The 18,338-nt window shown below is 48.8% G+C and overlaps 1 protein-coding gene and 1 long non-coding RNA gene across 2 annotated transcripts in view; one reads left to right on the top strand and one right to left on the bottom strand.

Annotated features, from left to right (window-relative positions):
• The window catches only part of LOC144931648 (uncharacterized), a 106,358-nt gene that overhangs the window by 27,410 nt on the left and 60,610 nt on the right, over positions 1–18,338 (bottom strand). The window lies entirely within an intron of this gene.
• LOC144931324 (MFS-type transporter SLC18B1-like) overlaps positions 1–18,338 on the top strand; it is a 78,636-nt gene that overhangs the window by 10,066 nt on the left and 50,232 nt on the right. Inside the window, exon 5 of the mRNA XM_078855125.1 lies at positions 10,412–10,559. Within this exon, the coding sequence (XP_078711251.1) occupies positions 10,412–10,559 (148 nt within the window). The remainder of the gene's footprint in view (positions 1–10,411; positions 10,560–18,338) is intronic.

Here is an 18,338-nt window from a genome sequence, read left to right as displayed (position 1 = left end):
CCTGGTTACACCAGCCCACAGGGGATTATTGTGTCCGTCCGTCCGTCATGCAAGGAGGGGCTGGGTGGGGAGGGAGGGGCTGGGTGGGGAGGGGAGGGTGGTCAGGGGCTGGGTGGGGAGGGTGGGGCTGGGTGGGGGGGGTAGAAGGGGTGGGGCTGGGTGGGGAGGTGCTGGTCACCCCGTGGTGCCCTTATAAAACTCAACGTTTAACCTACTCACGCCGGCTTGTGCCCGCCCTCACAGTCGGGCATATTTGCGGAATACACCACGCCTCCGTTGACCCTGGCCATTGACCGAGCAACCCAACGTTCCTACCAGTTCCCTCTGCAGGAATGTGTTTAAAATGCTAACGTGAGTCGATACCCAAGGGGTTCCTATGGGAGCCGAAACGTTAACCGAAAAAAAACTTTAACCGATGATGTCACTGTTAACCGAGGGACTTCTGTAATTTGATTATTAAATCAAAATAAAATATTCTCCCTGCGAGAAAAAGCTTCGGGTTGCACTCATTATGTCCGTTGAGCCAGCGATGCAACGTTGACCGTGACCCACCGCGTAACGCTTCTAAGCATGGACAAGAGGGCCAGGAGGAGGATGACGCTCGCAAATCCCACGCACGTGCGGCTTCCGCGTGGCTTCCGCGTGGCTGCACGAGGTGATTGCAAACCAGCGGTGCGGATGACCTCCATTGACCCCTTCCCAAATCAGAGCCACGGCGTATCGCGCGGGTATCAATGCGCTGTCGGTGTGCACCCGTGCCGCATTACCGGCAGCCTCGTATAGGCTGTATTGTCGCTCGGCGTGCACATGATGGGGAATAGAGCAATGAGACGCGGAACTGCTGACGGCGCAGAGGTGCGTTCAGGCCCATCCAGAGGGATATGGGGCCTCAGTATATATTCGCGCTGTGAAAATTTGGTTTGTCTTTTATTTAATTTTACCGGTAACAGAATTGAATAAAACAATGAAAAAATGGTACGAAAATTGGTTCCCGGTTTGCCGGACATATGTCTAATACACGGTGGTGAGATTAAAACTTCTCGGTCTGGTATACAGAAGGTCGTGGGTTCGATCCCGACCCAAGCAATGCCTTATATTTGGAGATTGCATGTTCTCCCCGTGGTCGTGTGGATTTATCTCCGGGTCCTCCGGTTTTTCCTTCCACATTTAAATCAACGTGCGTTTAGAATTATTGGCTGCTACACCATTTCCATGTGATAAGCCGCTTAGTTGAGCTAATACTTGAGACCAGGTCGCTTCTGAAAAATATCTATATAGCTCAGTGGGCCTTACCTGATAAGATAAAAAAAAGAGTTTACAGATTTTTTAATAGTTTTTTTATTATAATTTATAATAATTAACAAGACATTTTTACCTTTTTAGCTGAGTCGGTGGGAGGGGATGCTGCAGGCATGCTACAATGGCGAGTGCTCTGCAACTGCAATCCAGAGGTTGTCGCCCGTTTGGTTCAATCTCCCAGGCGTGGAAATTTAAACAATGGGGTCGGGTATTTTTTTTTAAATCCCCACCTCCTCTGTCCTCCCAGCAGTGTAAACGGGTTCACCACAGTTAGATGATCGGCAGATCTGCGCGTGGTGGGGTAAAGTGTGTGTACGCTCATCTCATCCAAGACGTCCGACCTGCACGCAAGAGTAGGCCAAATACCTTCTAGAGCTCCCTCATGCATGTGTAGAGGTGTAATTGTGTATGGGAGCGGATGGCAAACAAACACAAGGGGCGTGGTTAGGGCCGTACACATAGGAGGTGGCCACACCGACGTCCGCACCTGCATCCCCCACGGGCCCCTCCCGGGGGGGCCGCGGACTATAAGAGGGGGTGAGCCGGAGGGCTCGAGGTCGAGGTATCAGCTTTAACCAGCGAAGACGGAAGACCAGCTAGAATAGGCCCCGGAGCTCCCCTGGCTCGCTGTCCTTATCAGGGCCGACCAGGGCAAGCCGGTGGCGTGGCCCCGAGAGCCCAGACTGACGAGCAGGTCTGGGAACTCAGGGGGTCGGATCCCAGCTTGACCAGGGCTGGGACAGGTAGCCTCCCCTAGCTCCCTAGTGGAGGACTTGGGCTTAGGTTAGCGGGGCTTAGATGTTGTGTCTCCCTGTTAGCCGAGTAAGGGGACGTTACCCCTTAGGTCCTGTGTATACTCGCTAACTGTATACAAGTTGTGTTAATAAATAAGTGTGCCTCCGATCCCGTCGTCAAGCCTCCTGAGTAATTACTACACATGAGCAAGCAATTGCAGGGCCACGCCTTTAACAAGTGAACCACGCGGTGACTTGCGCAAGCCATGCGGTTTCTACGTTCGTGCACAGTGCCAACGATCGGTGCTTCCATTACTCACATTCCGCTGGACATGGTTACAGGCTCCTGATTTTCAGAACCGGTAACCATTTCCATAATCGGCTACCGGTTCACCGGTTATTGTTGTTGTCTAATATTCCCCAGTACACACGGTGTTGCCAGGGGACCCCCAATCCCTTCCCATGTAAATGTCGCACCTCTGATTAGCACGGTAGGCTACGTCCGGTGCGAAATAAGTTGAACGTACATACATTTTAAAATTAACATTTTTTCTTCTTCTGGGTTTTTTCTACCTCGGCGTGGGGCCCCCGTCCTGGTGTTGCTTCCTTCTCTCACTCGTCAGGCCTGGGTGCATTCTGTGCCAGTTAGAAGTCATGCAGACTTCTGGCTGGGGGGTGGGATTCAGCATTGCCTGTTTTGCGCAGTGTCTGTATGAAGGTGCGTGGTTCAGTCGTTCAAACGAGCGTGGCCGGGTGGCGCTCATTTCTGTTTTACAGCCCTGAGCCAATTGGCGAAGGATTTCACATTTCCGAGGGTATTGGCCGGTTAATGTGGAGGACAGCTACTTGCCTTCTCACGGAGAGTGCAGCTTGTGTCCGTATGTATGTAGAACTTTGTTTTCGGCATTGTACGTAGCCAACCGTGCTAATCGGAGGTGTGGGGTTTTTTTTTCCACGTGTAAAATCACTTATGAATACATTTGGAAAACCCCAGTGTGTAATTCTCTTTAAAAAAATATTCCTTGGATTTTGTGAAGGCTTTCCCCGGGTAAATGTCGTTACTATTGTAATGCGGGCGAAAGCGACCTTCCGGATGTGACGTCACGAGGAGGCGGAGCCAGGTGACGTGGGTGAAAGGTTGGGGTCCTTAAGCGGGTAAACCGGAAAGAGAAGGCAGTCGGGGTGTGAATGGAAAGGTGTGGGGCCACGCGGGCGTACGAGCCGAGGGGGCACCGTCGAAGCGGGGGCCAACCCCGGGAACAGTAGGGAGCTACTGGGAGGTGTAAAGCTGCAGATAGAGATAGGCAGTAAGGCTGTGTGTGAGGGGCAGCGGGGTGGCTGCCAAGAGTCGCAGGAGCGACGAGAAGAGGAGACAGCACGAGGCTGTCAGGGCTGCAGCAGGAACAGCCAAGGGAGCTGTGTGAGAGTACAGCAGCGGAGCTGCTGTGGGGCTGCAAGAGCGACAAGAACAGCAGCGGGGCTGCTGATGGTGGCTGGAGTGACAGCGGAACCAGCACTGAGAGAATAAGAGAGACAGCCGTGTGGGAACGCAGTACGGACCGAATAAAGGACACTGAGCCAGAGATCGTGGTCAAGTCTTTTATTACACTATTACTATTATAGCCCCTTTGTGTCGAAACTCTAAGCCCTCGCGCTGACGTTTCTTGCAAATGACCGAGTCAGCCCCTGATTGTAAAGGACCGTGATAAACTGTTATGATGGGGGAGAAGCTGATTTTTCAGTGATAGTTTTGAATTTCACAATGGTGGATCTCAGTTCTGTGGTGGGGGGGGTGTTGCCGCTATTGTATGTGCGTTTTCTCTGCCAATTGTGGTTTCATCTCACGTACAGGATTAACTGAGGAAGGAAACTCATTATTGGATGTCCTAATGGATTTTGGGTATTAAAATAATGAAAAGATAAGGATATGTTTCACCAATTAAGTATAATATAAATAAAGTAGTAGTAATACTCAGAGGTGGGACAAAGTCATTGTTATGCAAGTCCAAGTCGAGTCGCAAGTCATCAAATTCATGACTCGAGTCTGACTCGAGTCCAAGTCACATGACTCGAGTCCACATCTCAGAGGTGGGACAAAGTCATTGTTATGCAAGTCCAAGTCGAGTCGCAAGTCATCAAATTCATGACTCGAGTCTGACTCGAGTCCAAGTCACATGACTCGAGTCCACACCTCTGGTAATACTAATATGTTTGGTCCATCAACTCATACACCTTTGGGGACCAGCATACCAATGTTTTCCAGCAGAATTTGTTTAAGCAGGCAAACTCTGCACTGGTTTTAACATTCGGAATCTCAGCAAAGGGTTGTGGCCAGTTACTCCAGTCCCGCTGGCTTGTCGGATGTCATAGGCCAGAGCCCTCCGCCATTAGATACCACGCGGTTCATTCAGTGCAGTACAGCAACGTTGCACAAATATACGGAACATCTGCGTTGTATTTTATGTAAACGCATTGCGATAGTAAAGATACATGTGAGCGTCTGAGCTCGCCTCTTAGAGCAGCAGACCAGTGTAATGACGATCGGCTGTCAAGTATTACCGTTGAACGAATATACAAATAGGTGCGACCATTATTCACGAACAATGTTACATTAACTGTGGGGCCGTCCATAAATGACGTCACGCGATTTTGGACGATTTTTGACCCCCCTCCCCCTTTTCACACAGCGTCACAAAAAGTCAGACCCCCACTCAAATATGACGTCACAAAGCTCTGCCCCCCCCCCAAAAAAAAACATGCATCAAATCGCTTTAAACTATTGTCATTGTAGTGCGTATTTAATGTGGCGCTGCACTCTAATGTCGTAGGAGAAAACATTTATCAAAAAGTCTATTTAATTAAGTAGAACGTGTCTATATTTATTTAAAGTTGCGCATTTTTATGTGACGTCACATTTCTCAACCCCCCCCCCCTCGTCACACATCGTCACAAATGTCTGACACCCCCCCGCCCTAGGTGCGTGACGTCATTTATGGACGGCCCCTGTAGAAAATTAGGGTTTATACCGAGTAGACATGCCAACGTTGGACCAACGTTGGCATTTGGTCAGAGCCATTATGCCAACGTCACAACCTTCCACGTTTGCCGGCCAAGTACTGAGTTGTGATCTATGCCCGGCTTTCGGTGCCAAGCGATGAGCTGCGTTCCGCTTCACGGTGCCTCGTGGTGAGATGGTGGCGCATCACACATCATCACCAATCCAGGCGGGTGACGATCGGAGCAGAATTATCGCAGCATTGCAGTGCCGAGCGTTTTAATTAGAGTTCTGCACGTGCGCATTCAGGTTAATTCATTAAGTGGTGGGATGGGGGGGAGGGCACTTTAACAAATGCCATCGGATTAATTGACATTAGGCAAATGTCCTCGTATGCACCTGGCAAAAGAAGCGGTGGCGGCGGCGGCCCCCGCCACGTGACCTCTTAGTGGGAGCCTCCCTTGACGCGTGCCCCCCAGTTTGGTGAAGCGGTTCGCTGCGGATCGAGAGCCCGGGGCCAGAAAAAAACACTTTAAGGACTTCCATTTAGACCAAGCGTGCAGAACCGTGCATATGATTTCTGTCTCCATCACAGATCACAGATGAATCTGAATTCTGTCTCAATCACCGATCACAGATGAATCTGAATTCTGTCTCCATCACAGAGCACAGATGAATCTGATTTCTGTCTCCATCAAAGGTCACAACGCTCGCTTTACCATGTCATACACACCCAATTCTCTCTCTCTCTCGATCTCTTTGCCGTTCTACTCAGTGCTGAGGGGTTTCCATGACCTCGCTGATGAAACTCATGCCGTCTCGGCGATGTTGAGCTTTTCTGTGACTGCTACCGATTACATTTACAATTACACGCTGTCCATCTGTCTGTATCACTTGCTTCCCCCCCCCCCCCCTGATTCCGAATGTATCGAATATCAACAGTTTCTCCAGCTTTTTCCCTTCACGCCTGGCTACGTGTCAGAAACACTTCAGGGTTTCCTCGTGCATTTTTACTGGGGTGCACTGTCTTTCTCCTTCATCGCTATTTAGAAGCAAACTTTTAGTCGATTCCTCTTGCTGTCCGCATCATGCAATTCGTCGTCTTCCTTAGCACTGCTGAAAAACAAATCTCCGATCTTACTTCGGTTTGATAATCTGTGTGCGTTCTAGGCAAATATCGTCACTTGGAAGACAAAGACGACGGGGCATGGTCCTAGACGCGCCACCCCTCATATGCAGTGCCAGCCCTTAATAGGCGCTCGCTAACAGCACTTACCACAACAATCCGTGAAAGAATACACGATGGAAATGTTTGTGCACGTGCAATTGGCCGTTGCGTGCGATAAATAAGGAGGGAGGATCTGCGTGACTTTTTGTTTCCCTTTTTTTCTCGACAACTCTTCGGCACGCGGGGCGTGCGTGCGTGCCGTCTCGTCCCTGGGTCCCGAGCAGGTGGAGGAAACGAATCGAGTGTTTGTGCTGCGCTTTAAAACACGTGCTCCAGTCTTCGCGGTATCACGGACAAAAACCTCCCCCAACGTTCGTGTGGGCTGTGCCCGGGTTTGTTTCCTCGGAGCGCCCGATCGGACCGAGTCAGCGAAGGGTGTTGGTGGCTTAACAGTCCACGCCCGAGTGTCAAGAGGGCCTGGTGCTGGATTTACACCTTGCAGCACTTGTGTGCGCGCGCGAGTGCACAGGATGCACGCAGCTGACACGCGGCCAGAAACAATGCACCGCTCCATAAAAGAGTCAACATTCTATTTATTGCTCGAATTATGATGGGCGCGCGGCCGGGGTTCTCTTTCTATCGATAGTCCTGGGCCATTGACATTTCACTCTTAGTTTGTTCTTGTAATTAAAGTAAATACATCACATCACAGTTGTTTTTTTTTATATATTGTGCGTGTGCTGTGTCTGAACGTGACAGCTTTTTCCGTTGGGAAATCTTGCAGAAAGCAGGGGTTAGCGTCACTCCGCACTGGAGCATGGCCTCTGAAAGATGACGCCGCACAAAACTACTGGAATATTTGTTGCCGCTAATTAACACCGGCGGTGCTGAATTCTCTCTCTCTCCGAGGCAGCTGCCACGTGTGCCCCTGTGTATTAGTTGATCACGTGACAATCAAGCCTCAGAACGTTTGGAGTCATCTGAGCTGGAAATATCTCAAATTGATGGAAAACTTAACTTGTTTGAGGATTTTCTGCAGAATGTATTGATGTCAGGGCTGGAACCGTGAAACTAGCCACACACAAAAAACCCGGTTTAATCACAGGCGGATACAGATACAGTTGTGCTCTGATGTGTACTTAGCCTCCTGTGCCAGCGGATCACCCCAGGGAGTCACATGTGGGAACCAGTTTGTCTGCAGATAAAACTCATTGTCGACTTCCCAGAAAGTGATATAGCTGCATCGGTGATGATGATGATTCAAACTTGCTGATGAGGATTAACCTGAACCATTACAAAGACAGCAAACTAGAAGCAACAGAAATGTGTATTTTTTTTAAGACGGATGTTAACCATGTCATGGACAGACAAGAACGAGCGACGTGGATTTATTACGGATTATGGATAGAAAACTGAAATTTAATATGAAGAATTCGAGATTTGTTTTGGGACCTATCATGAGAAAACAAGAGACTGAATATGAATGTGGTTTGACTGGGAACATTGTAGGTGCAAGAGGCCGGGAAGACAGTAAAGTTACAAAGGCAATTTGAACGATTTGATGCAACTGGGAGGAGTATCTAAGAAAAAAAACATTCTTGAGTAAATGTCACAGAGCTCAATGGAAGGAAGGCCATGATGGCCGACATTTTTGGGGTGCCACCGTGGCTATGAGATGTTAACTACCTCGCCTGTTATACAGGAGGTCGTGGATTTGATCTCGACACTGACGCCTGCCGTATATTTTCAGTTTGTATGTTCTCCCCGTGGTCACGTGGATTTTTCTCCGCGTCCTCCGGTTTTTCCCTCCACATTTGGAAACGTTCATTTCCACTTGATAAGCCACTTCTGTGAGCTATCATTTGTGACCAGGTCGTTTCCAACTTAATGGACCTTACCTGGCAAATTTTTTTTTTTTAATAGTTTAGTTTTAGTTTGGGAAAGGACACGGCTCACGTTGAGAGAGATGATTAAGGATGTATGATGCTTATTATGGCTTAAAGATGACGATGTTGACAATTTTGATGATTATGATGATGGTTGAATGGACCCTGGCTGGGATTTCAACTCACGATATCGCCTTATTGTGCGATCAACCGAGGAGGCTCATTCCATCTTGTCTATTGATAACATTGTGTATTCCACCAACAAAAGACAAAGATCCCCCATATAACCATAACAGACTGTAGGGGCAAGTGCTGTTAGTGAGCACATACGAAGGCCGGCACCACACACGAGGGGGTGAGTGGCCAGCATCACGCCCGGCCGCCTTTGTCTCCCTAATGGCGATGCTTACACACCACACCAAGTACTCATTTGAGACTGAGTCGACCGAGGGGAGGCTCATGACCCGTTCAGATAATCGTCTCCGGTGTTGGCCGTGAGCGGGAATCGAACTGGGGTCGTCGGGTTCGGAGCAGAATGTGCTAACCACTGCGCCACCCCTCGGTGTGCGCATTGTGTGTGTGTGTGTGCGCGTATTGTACACACAATAAAAACAATGCACACACACACCGTGTATATAAAACGCTGCTGTCAATGCCCACATTGCCGTTGCCATTTTTTTTTAAACGCAGCGCTACGTTTTGCGATGTGGCGGTATTTTTCGGGTGTGCATGCTGATTTTAAACTTTCATTTCTTCTGGTCTTGCTATTTCTCACCTTGCTATTTGCTTCCGTGCAGTCACTCACTTCCGTGCAATTTTCAACCAAAGCAATTCCCCCCCCCTGGAAATGGAATATTTTTCCCAAAAGAACAATGATCGGTTTTTATTTTATTTATGTACGCATTTAATAATATATAATTCGCAGCCCTTTGTCGTTCTACTGCTGAATGAAGGCCAATCTCTCACGCTGTGTTTGTTCGTGGGGGGGGGGGGGGGTCATTTGACCATACTTCACCAAACTGGTCAGTGGGGCCCTGGGGCCGGTTCAGACGTTAACGATGTGAGCCATAGCTAGAACTCCAACTCGGATAATTGGGTTCACAGCGCAGTGCGCTAACCACCGTACCACGCACCGCTCCACCCTGTTTATGCACTATTTATGCTTTTAATTTTGAATCTGTAATGTTAATTATAGCAAAAAAAATTAAGTCAAATGTTTGAAATTGAATATCCACGGCAATTTAGGAAATGCATTATTTATTCACTCTATTATTCATGTATTACCGGGCTTGATTATTATTGTTTGTTTTACTGGTTTTGTTTAGCGGTTCATAATCCATGCCATTGGGGATGGCTTTCTGGAGCCATCGCTATTCACTGAAGGCCCAGCCACGGCAGTGCGCGTAGCAACAATGTGCCTTTGGAGAGGTAAAGGGTTAAGACCTGAAACCACTTTATCTTAGAGTATGAAAGCAAAACTGTAATGAGCTTCGTCTTGCCTGAAAGCAATCAACTACACAGCACATGCTCGTGGCGTTACTGTGTGATCCCTCTATTGCTGCAGAAACAGACCCTTTTTGTGTTTATCTGTGTGTCAAGATAGATATAGTTTTTTGTTAATCTTGCGTGTAAAGAACAAAGATGTGTCGCCACCACCCCATTGCTTGTTTGAGCTGGCAGATGCCAAGAGCCAGATTTGTATCTTTGACGAATAAACATTTTCATCTGTGATTTATTTTTCTTTGCGAAAAGCTCATCAGGGTCCGCCATCTCGGACAATGGGGCGACAAATTGCCAAGGCTCATTGGACATGTGGCATCCACCCGCCACACTGCCGGCCACTTCCCCCTCTACCTCTCTCCGTAGCCCGGCACCTGGGGCCCCTCCGGCCCATGGGCCTCGGTGCAGTTGTACCACCTGCGACGTGCATAGGCCGTTTCATGAACACGTGACTGTTTTATCGGTAACATTTACTCTTCCGGGAAAGCTTCACCGAGTCCCAACACTCATTCTCCGGAGGGTAAGTTTCGCAGCGGGGAAGTGGGTGGGGGGGGGGGGTCGTGGTGGGAGGGAGGTGACATCACCATGCATTTTCCCAATTTGGTAATTTGCGTGTCATTTTTCACATTCGCCAAATTTGGGACGACGACACCTCCTCTCAACATCAACCGACAACCAAGGCATCCCGCACGTCCACCGCAAGCAGATGACGGCGCGTACCTTTTAACGGTTGACGCGCCTGCCTGCAACAATTTTAAATATTATCCGGGGCGGCCTCCTGCGGCTCGCGGTTGTGACCATGCCGTGCCGGTCGGTGTGTGTCACGCAGGCTGCTGGACAAGGCTCCGAGCGGCACGGCGTTCATCGCCCTGTGCATCGTGATCCGCTGCCTCGACGGCTTCGGCACGGCCTCCGCCGACACCATGTGCTTCCTCTACATGGCCACCGCCTTCCCCAGCAACGTGGCCACCATGCTGGTGCGTGCCGAGCCCGCGGGCGGGCTCGCGGACTACGGACGCGCTTAGGGTTGCCAGCCATCCTGGTTTTCCCAGGATTGTCCTTTGGGGTGTTGCCATGGTGAGGAGATGTTATCTCCCTCGCCCGGTGCGCAGGAGGTCGTGGGTGCCAACCCGGACCATGGCGCTTGCCTGTTGTATAATTGGAGTTCGTGTATTCTCTTTCTCCCCGAAGTGGTCGTGTGGATTTTTCTCCATGTCCACTGGTTTTGGTCTCCACGTTTATAAATGTGCGTTTATATTACGTGGCTTCTATTATAAATTCGCATGTGTGATGAAAGCCACTTCGATTAGCCAAAATATGTAGCCAGGTAGCCTCTGAAAAAGAGCTAATAGCTTCGTGGGCTTTCTTCGATAAATAAAATAGTAAAATAGTTTGAGGCAGCTGCCAAGTAAACATAAACTATATTTAAAAAAAGATAAACTAAACATGCCAATGTTGGACCAACCATTGGCATGTGGTTGGAATCATTGTGTCAACGTTGGGAAAACGATGGACCAAAGATCCATATTTACTGGACGCTGTACAGGGAAATCTGTAGGTCTTCCTGGGACATTGCTTAATAATTCAGCACACATTCAAGACGACACAATGCCTTTACACTGTAGGTCTCCCCTCTTCTGGCATTTTGAGACAGTCTTCTTCCCATACGACCCAGTGTTTTGTACCCAAGAGTTAACAATCCTATGACACTTGTGCATGCGGGAATTCGCGCGCCAGGCCAAGAGGTCATTGCGGTCAATGACACACCAAGCTTTCGATTCCTAATGATACGTACATTTTCTCAGCTGTGGCACAGTCGAGAAATTTCCTTCAAAGACCGCTCCTCTTCGAGTTTCGCTGCCACCACCTTGCTTGAGGTTATTCTCTCGTTCCACAATCGTGTGCACACTTTCCAGCGTCCTGTGACGCGGCCTCATTCGAAGTTATACGCATACATAGTCATGTCACAACGTATGTATCCAACCGTACTAATCCGAGGTGCGGAGGAAGGACAACAAATGAAACACAAAAAGCAGTTTAAAAAAATAGCTTTCAATTTAGATGTAAAAGTTCATAGCTTTGGTCGCTTCCTAACATCGGAAGGAAGAGCGTTCCAGACGGCCGCAGAAGTGCGTCTGAAAGCGCGCGATGCGGTGACCGCCTTTGTTCGATGGCCAGCTGCCGCTGCTGCTCCGAGGATGACCGGAGTTCGCGTGATGGCTTGCCACGCGCGCCTGGGGTAGTTGGTAGATCCAGCGCAGTTGTGAAACTGAGGTGGCCCCGGAGATAGCAGTACAGCAAGTGGAGTAAACATATTTCCGGGGGGATCTTAGAGCGTTGTCCTCTAATTTGTCGGCGGGGGGGGGGGGTAACAACCCCGTGCCTCACAGGAGGGCTGAACGATTAATCGATTTCAAATCGAAATCGCAATTTGAAACAATGCGATTACCAAATCGCAAAGGCTGCGATTTTTTGCGATTTAAAAGTCCTATGACTTTTTTTATTAGAATTGTTTTATTTTTGATTATTATAACTTAATTTATTTAACTTAACAATTGTTCTATGTTTGATTGTTCTATTTAAATTAAAACATTTAAATAAATACATGTTGGAAGCAATTAATATATTTTAAGTTCTCATCCTTGCATTAGAATATATAGAGCAGTTAATATTTTGATGGTATCACGTGGTAATGCTCCATCACTAGTTTTAAATCTATTACAGTCAATATTGAACTGAAGCTTGACTTAAAAATGTTTGATCGCAAGTGAAATCGCAATGTCAGAAAAATCGCAATTAGATCTTTTCCCCAAATCGTTCAGTCCTAGTAGTCACAGCAAGAAGGGACTGAGTTTGATGTCTGACTCTGGCGACTGTCTGTATGGAGATTGTGTATTCTCCCCCTGTCCTGCATGGCTTTCCTCATGTAGCAGAGACAACCCGATGCAAAACAACAAATATCTGCAAATTACTCAATTGGGATCACACACAGAAGTAGCAACATCGCCCTCTGCTGCGAAAACGTGGCAGCACCTTCTTGAAAACGGAGTCTTGAGACTTGGTGAGGCTTTCTTGGGTAAATAAATCGAATCATACTAATAAAGACAAAGATCCCCCATATAGTCTTAACAGACTGTTAGGGCAAACACTGATCACGAACGCCTATGAAGGCCGGCACTGCACACGAGGGCTGGGTGGCCAGCGCCACGCCCGGCCACCTTTGTCTCCCTCGTGGCGATGTTTATTTCAGGCCGAGTCGACCTAGGTGGAGGCCCAGGACCGGTTCAGATAAATCAGCACCGGTGTTGGCCGTGACCAGGGAAATCGATCCGGGGTTGCCGGCTTCGTAGCAAAGCGCGCTAACCGCTACACTACCGCTCCCCACAAACAACAACAACAACGATATAATGTACACGTGATCACACGCAAGCAATCTCGCCGTCTGCACGACACGCGGTCTGAGCGGCTGCTTTTACACCAGAGGTCGCAACCGGGTACCCGATACCCGTACTCTACCCGATACCCGGCTAACCGTACCCGGCTGGGTACGGCTACCCGTTTGCGACCCTGGTGCGGCCGGGTACGGGTAGGCCGTGAGTCACTGGTGAGTAACTGTTTGTCACTCATTTCCCAACGTCTTGTCTCTTCTCACAATTCAAGTTCCTAGAATCAACCCACCCACGCCTTGCAACATGGCTTCATCCCAGAGGTCGCAATCAGGTACCCGATACCTGTACCCTACCCGTACCCGGCCGGGTACGGGTAAGGTACGGCCGGGTACGGGTACCCGTTTGCGACCCTGGTGCGGCCGGGTACGGGTACGGGTAAGGAATCAAAACCCGTTTGCGACCTCTGTTTTACTCCTCCTGTGTGGCCGTGTTCCCGGCGTTACACGTGGCCGCCAAGCCCCTCTGGGCTCAGCCGATTGAGCCGCACTCCCTCCGCTCGGCACGAGGGGGCCGCAGAGGAGCGGCCCCCTCCGTGGGACAGCAGCGGGGTCGTGTTGGGGGCAAGTGGCTGCGTCTGCAGACTTTCTCTCGCGAGCCCCAGTTTCTCTCAACAACGCCCACGTAAATTTCGATTTAAAGCTTTCGTGACTGCAGGGATTCATCTTCTTGGTTCTTTCGGTAAAGTCACGTAGAAGGTAAATAATAAAATAATAAAAATAAAACATAATAAAATAATTCTCACGACGTTTCGGCCACAACGCAAGCAGCCGTCCTCAAGGATTATTATTGTATTATTTCCCTTCTACGTGACTTTATCGAAAGAACCAAGAAAACGCCCACGTAGCTTCAGCTAGGACCCAAAGAGCGATGACCAACGTAGAAGTCGGCAAACAAAAAGGTTGCACGTAGAAGAAGGCAACCCTGATGGCGCAGGCAGTGATGAGAAGGAGACTGGGCACTGTTTGGACATGCATGGAGGATGGACTACAACATGAAAATTAAAAGTGTGTTGTTGTTGTTCGGGAAAAATGGAAGGAACCGGAGATAGAGGAAAACCTCGCAGACTTTTTAAACAACTTTTATTGCCACCAGCAGCAACAGCACTGGAGGCCCATTCCGATACGGAATACACAGTCACCAGCAACCAATACCACAAACACAATAAAACCACGCGCTGTGGCGCTAGATACGCCGCGCACAACACAAAAAAAGTCACGTGGTGGTGGTCATCGCGCGCGCCACGCCGACGAGCGAGCGCTTCAGAAGGTGAACACGAGGGTGCCGTTCACGCTGGTACAGAGGGCCCTTCCCGCTCCCCAGCGTTTGAAGAAGACGTGCACATCACCGACACGTGTGTGGTACATGGCGTGCTCCAGCCGGAGCCGCGCCTTTAGCAGGCCCCTGATCACTGGAAGCACAGAGCAGCCGTCAGTGTCACCTTCCAGCATCTTTTTTCTCGTCTTGTACACCGCAATCTTCGCTTGAGCACAGACGAAGTTGGCGAGGTCATGGCGCTTGTTAGGCACCACATATACGAAGCTGCTGTTGTAGAAGGGCACCCACAGAACGGCTTGATGACGACATCACAAGAGATCGGTGCCAGAAAGATGTGGCCACTACTTGAGCATATTGGCACAAGACAGAAGGATGGAATGTGCAGAGAACACCTGGGGCCTATTTGCCCATAGATCGTGGTGATAGCTTCAGTTTAACACGTAGGCTTTCACGACCCATATCCACTGCAAAGGCTTTTTGAGTGAGATTGTGTAAATATAAATGTGTCGTTAAACCCACCACCACCCGAAGAGTTTAGTTACAAACTGTGTTGGAGAGTAAATCCACAACATTTACAATTCTACTACGGCGTTTCTCTGGCGATTAGCCTGATGAAGCTGGTTGTAATCACCAGTGAAAAGTCGTACTTGAATTGTAAATGTTGTGGGTTTACTGTGCAACACACCGGCGTACTGAAGTAGTAACAAATTGGCACGTTTCGTTTCCGTGACAAACCTTACTAATTGGCTGTTTCATGTGTTGGCGGGTTTAACAACACATTCATATTTACGTGATGTAATCCATAGCTTCACTCTTGTTACTTATGTTCTCCACAACGACACTATTGATTATGTTGTGTTTTGTATTCTATCGTTTGGCCTCGCTAAAAGAGACGGTCCTTGCCTATAAATATCTGGCAGTTCACCGGCATAGATTCAAGCCAGGCGTGACTGCTGATGAGACACCATGTGTCGAAGCCGGTCCACAGTTTGCTTAAACTGAATCAATGCTGCTGAAATTATTTTGGGGTGGTTAGTTGTGTTAAAATATATTTGTTTTAATGTGGATAGACAGATATGTGAGGGAGACATTGTCTGCTTATCTGGGCACCAAGGTGGCGGGATGTTAACTACCTCCCCTGGTATACAGGAGGTCATGGTTTCGATCCCGACCCTGACGCCTATATATTTGGAGTTTGCATGTCTCTCTCTCTGTGGTTGCGTACATTTTTCTCCGGATCCTCTGATTTTTCCCTCCACATTTAAAATCAACATACGCTTGAGTATTTGGCCGCTATAAATCTTCACGTGACAAGCCACTTCAGTGAGATATCATTTGTGATAGCCAGGTCACTTCTGAAAAAGAGCTCGATAGCTCAGTGGACCTTACCTGATAAAATACAAAATAATAGTTTCAATTGTTTAAATTTATACTCTTTGGTTTTTTCGGTAAAGTCACGTAGGTAAAAAAAAATAAGTGAAAACAATTCAATTAAATCACGACGTTTCGGAGGCAACACAAGCTTCCGTGTTGCCTCTGAAACGTCGTGATTTAATTGATTTGTTTTCATTGATTTCTTATTTAAATTTTTTTTTTTACCTACGTGACTTTACCGAAAAAACCAAAGAGTATGAATCCTTGCAACTTCAAATCTAGAATTGTTTATATATATTTATGGCTTTATGCGATCGGATAATCATAAAACACGTTCAGTGTAGGTGGTATGGTCGTGAGGAGCGATGAGCCCTTAAACAACGGAGATGTAGGGGGCATGCAGGGTTTGTAGCAAGGAATTAAACTAAATAGACACAACAACAATTTATGCATATATTTCACGAAAATTATTAATATAACCTGCCCGTTAAATTAGGTTTAGGCATGAGTTGAAGCCCATTAAGATAAATTGAGCATTATAATTACAGTTCTGGTAAATGTGAGGCATATTTTAAGTGGTATTCATTAGAAAGAGATTTAGGGAACAAATGAAGATCGGAGGCATTGACTGTGAAGGAAAATAGCCTGTTGGCTTGGACACGATGCATCAGCGCTGTTGGGGATGGTGATGATTTGTGGACAAGACTGCCGACGGAATGGCAGTCAAACGCATCTGAGAGGACGACAGCCGTGGAGATGGAGCAATAGGAGCGGTTCGTGCGGGGGGTCAGTGGATCGCACAAATATTCGTGAAAACTCCCTAACCTGCTGACCAGCGTGGTGGCTAGGGCATTTGCGAGTGGGTTCACGAACCCATACGGCCTTCCCCCGCACCTCCGATGGGCACGGTTGGCTACGTATGGTGCGAAAGAAGTTCAACATACACACATGCACGAGCTTAATCTAGATAGTCAAAATAAAGACACTCGTTCAAATATCATTCTGCCGTGCAATCCACCATGGAACTCTCTTGAAAATTTGATACGAGACTCAGCAAGGACGTCCTAAAAAATGGATTGCTTAACGCATTCGCACGCCTATTACGTGTGGAGACATTGCTTTTCATTCAGCTGTGTGGATATGGCACATATCAATGCCTTGAGGTCATTCACCATACCTCTACCTGGGCATCAGTTACAGGACCGCATTGCCACTTTTCTGTCGAGGCTTAGTGCCGTGGCGAGAACAATATCAAGGAAAATGCTCAAAAAACCCATTCACCGTTGCGAAAAACCGGATTAACGGCGGGCTGTTATTCGAATGCCGTAGCACTCACACTGAAATAGCGTGACCTGACTCAACGGGGTCAGCGTAGGAGGCGACGCAGCCAGAGGAGGTTTCGTACGTTTCCCACGCACCGCTGCGCATGTATCCGATCAGGGCTACCTGACCCGCGATCGAGAGTTCAAATGTCAGCCAGCAGTTGACTCAGCCCATCGTCCTTGCTCCAGGGGTGTATTAAATTCGGACCGTTTTGTGAGCCATCGTATAACACGTCGTCCCACGGAAATCATGGCTCCTACAATGAGAATGTGGAATTGCCACCGTTGGCTTAAGGCTTGCCAATGGATATGAATGCCACCCCCATAGTTCACTTGGGCAGGAAGACGTGAGCAGCGGTGCAGACGAATCTGTCGTCGTCCTGCAAATCTATACTCCCACGTCTATGCTGCCACATCTATGGGGGAGGCCCTAATCCAGCAGTGGATTGACAAAGGGCTGTACACGCATTCTGGACGTAAGGGCTGTTTTCGAGCGCCTCTTATACTACCAGCACCACGCATCTCCAGTCACCTTTGTCTCCCCAGTGCCGGCGTCACACTAGCAGCCTCTTCTCACTCGTCAGCTCCTATCCCTCAGCCTCTCTTCCGCAAGCCACGCTTCGGTTGAAAGCACCGATGTAAGCGTTTCCACACCCCCCCCCCCCTCCGATATAAACCCCCGGTTAATGCGCATTGATACGCGCCTAAGACTGTGCATGCACAAACACAATTAACTCCGCACAGCGCTCGCCCGAGCCACCTCTTTTCACGTAAATCCTTCGCGCCGCGTGTTAATCCCTCGCCGATTAATTTGTATAGAGCGCGCTTGCCCCGTTTACCCAAAGCCAGACTTAGAGACGCCCTCTGCCCTATCACCTCTGCGCTATTCCCCACGCCGTGCGGGCAGACGGTCGCTCCACGCTCTCGTCTCTCGCTCGATGCCCCGAGATGCTGTGCCCTTCCACAGTCGCGTCGCTGCACCTGCACCCAAATCCGTTGGCTGTTGCTTCTCGAGTTCCCGTTGTTGTCGTTGTTGTTGTTGTCTTACTCGCCCGATTGAGTTTGCCTCGCGCACACCTCCTCTCCGACCTTTCCCATCGCCTCGTATCTCGTTTCTCGTACCTTGTTTTTGGTGCAGTGTGCCCGTTGTTCATGTTGTTAATAGCGCTCATTTTTTTGTTCCGTAAGCACACATTCTTTCGCCCGCACCTCTGACGTGTTCTTTTCCGCTGTCGCCCGTTCCTCTGTGAGCATCACTCTGCTATTGTTGTTCTTGTCATATGCTGATAGCACCACGGATCTCTCTTCCTTGCAAACCATAGCTGGTTAACTGGCT

The sequence above is a fragment of the Lampetra fluviatilis genome, chromosome 4 (genome assembly GCF_964198595.1).
Source record: "Lampetra fluviatilis chromosome 4, kcLamFluv1.1, whole genome shotgun sequence".
NCBI classification, from domain to species: Eukaryota; Metazoa; Chordata; class Hyperoartia; order Petromyzontiformes; family Petromyzontidae; genus Lampetra; species Lampetra fluviatilis.
This window is presented reverse-complemented; position numbering and strand designations above follow the sequence as displayed.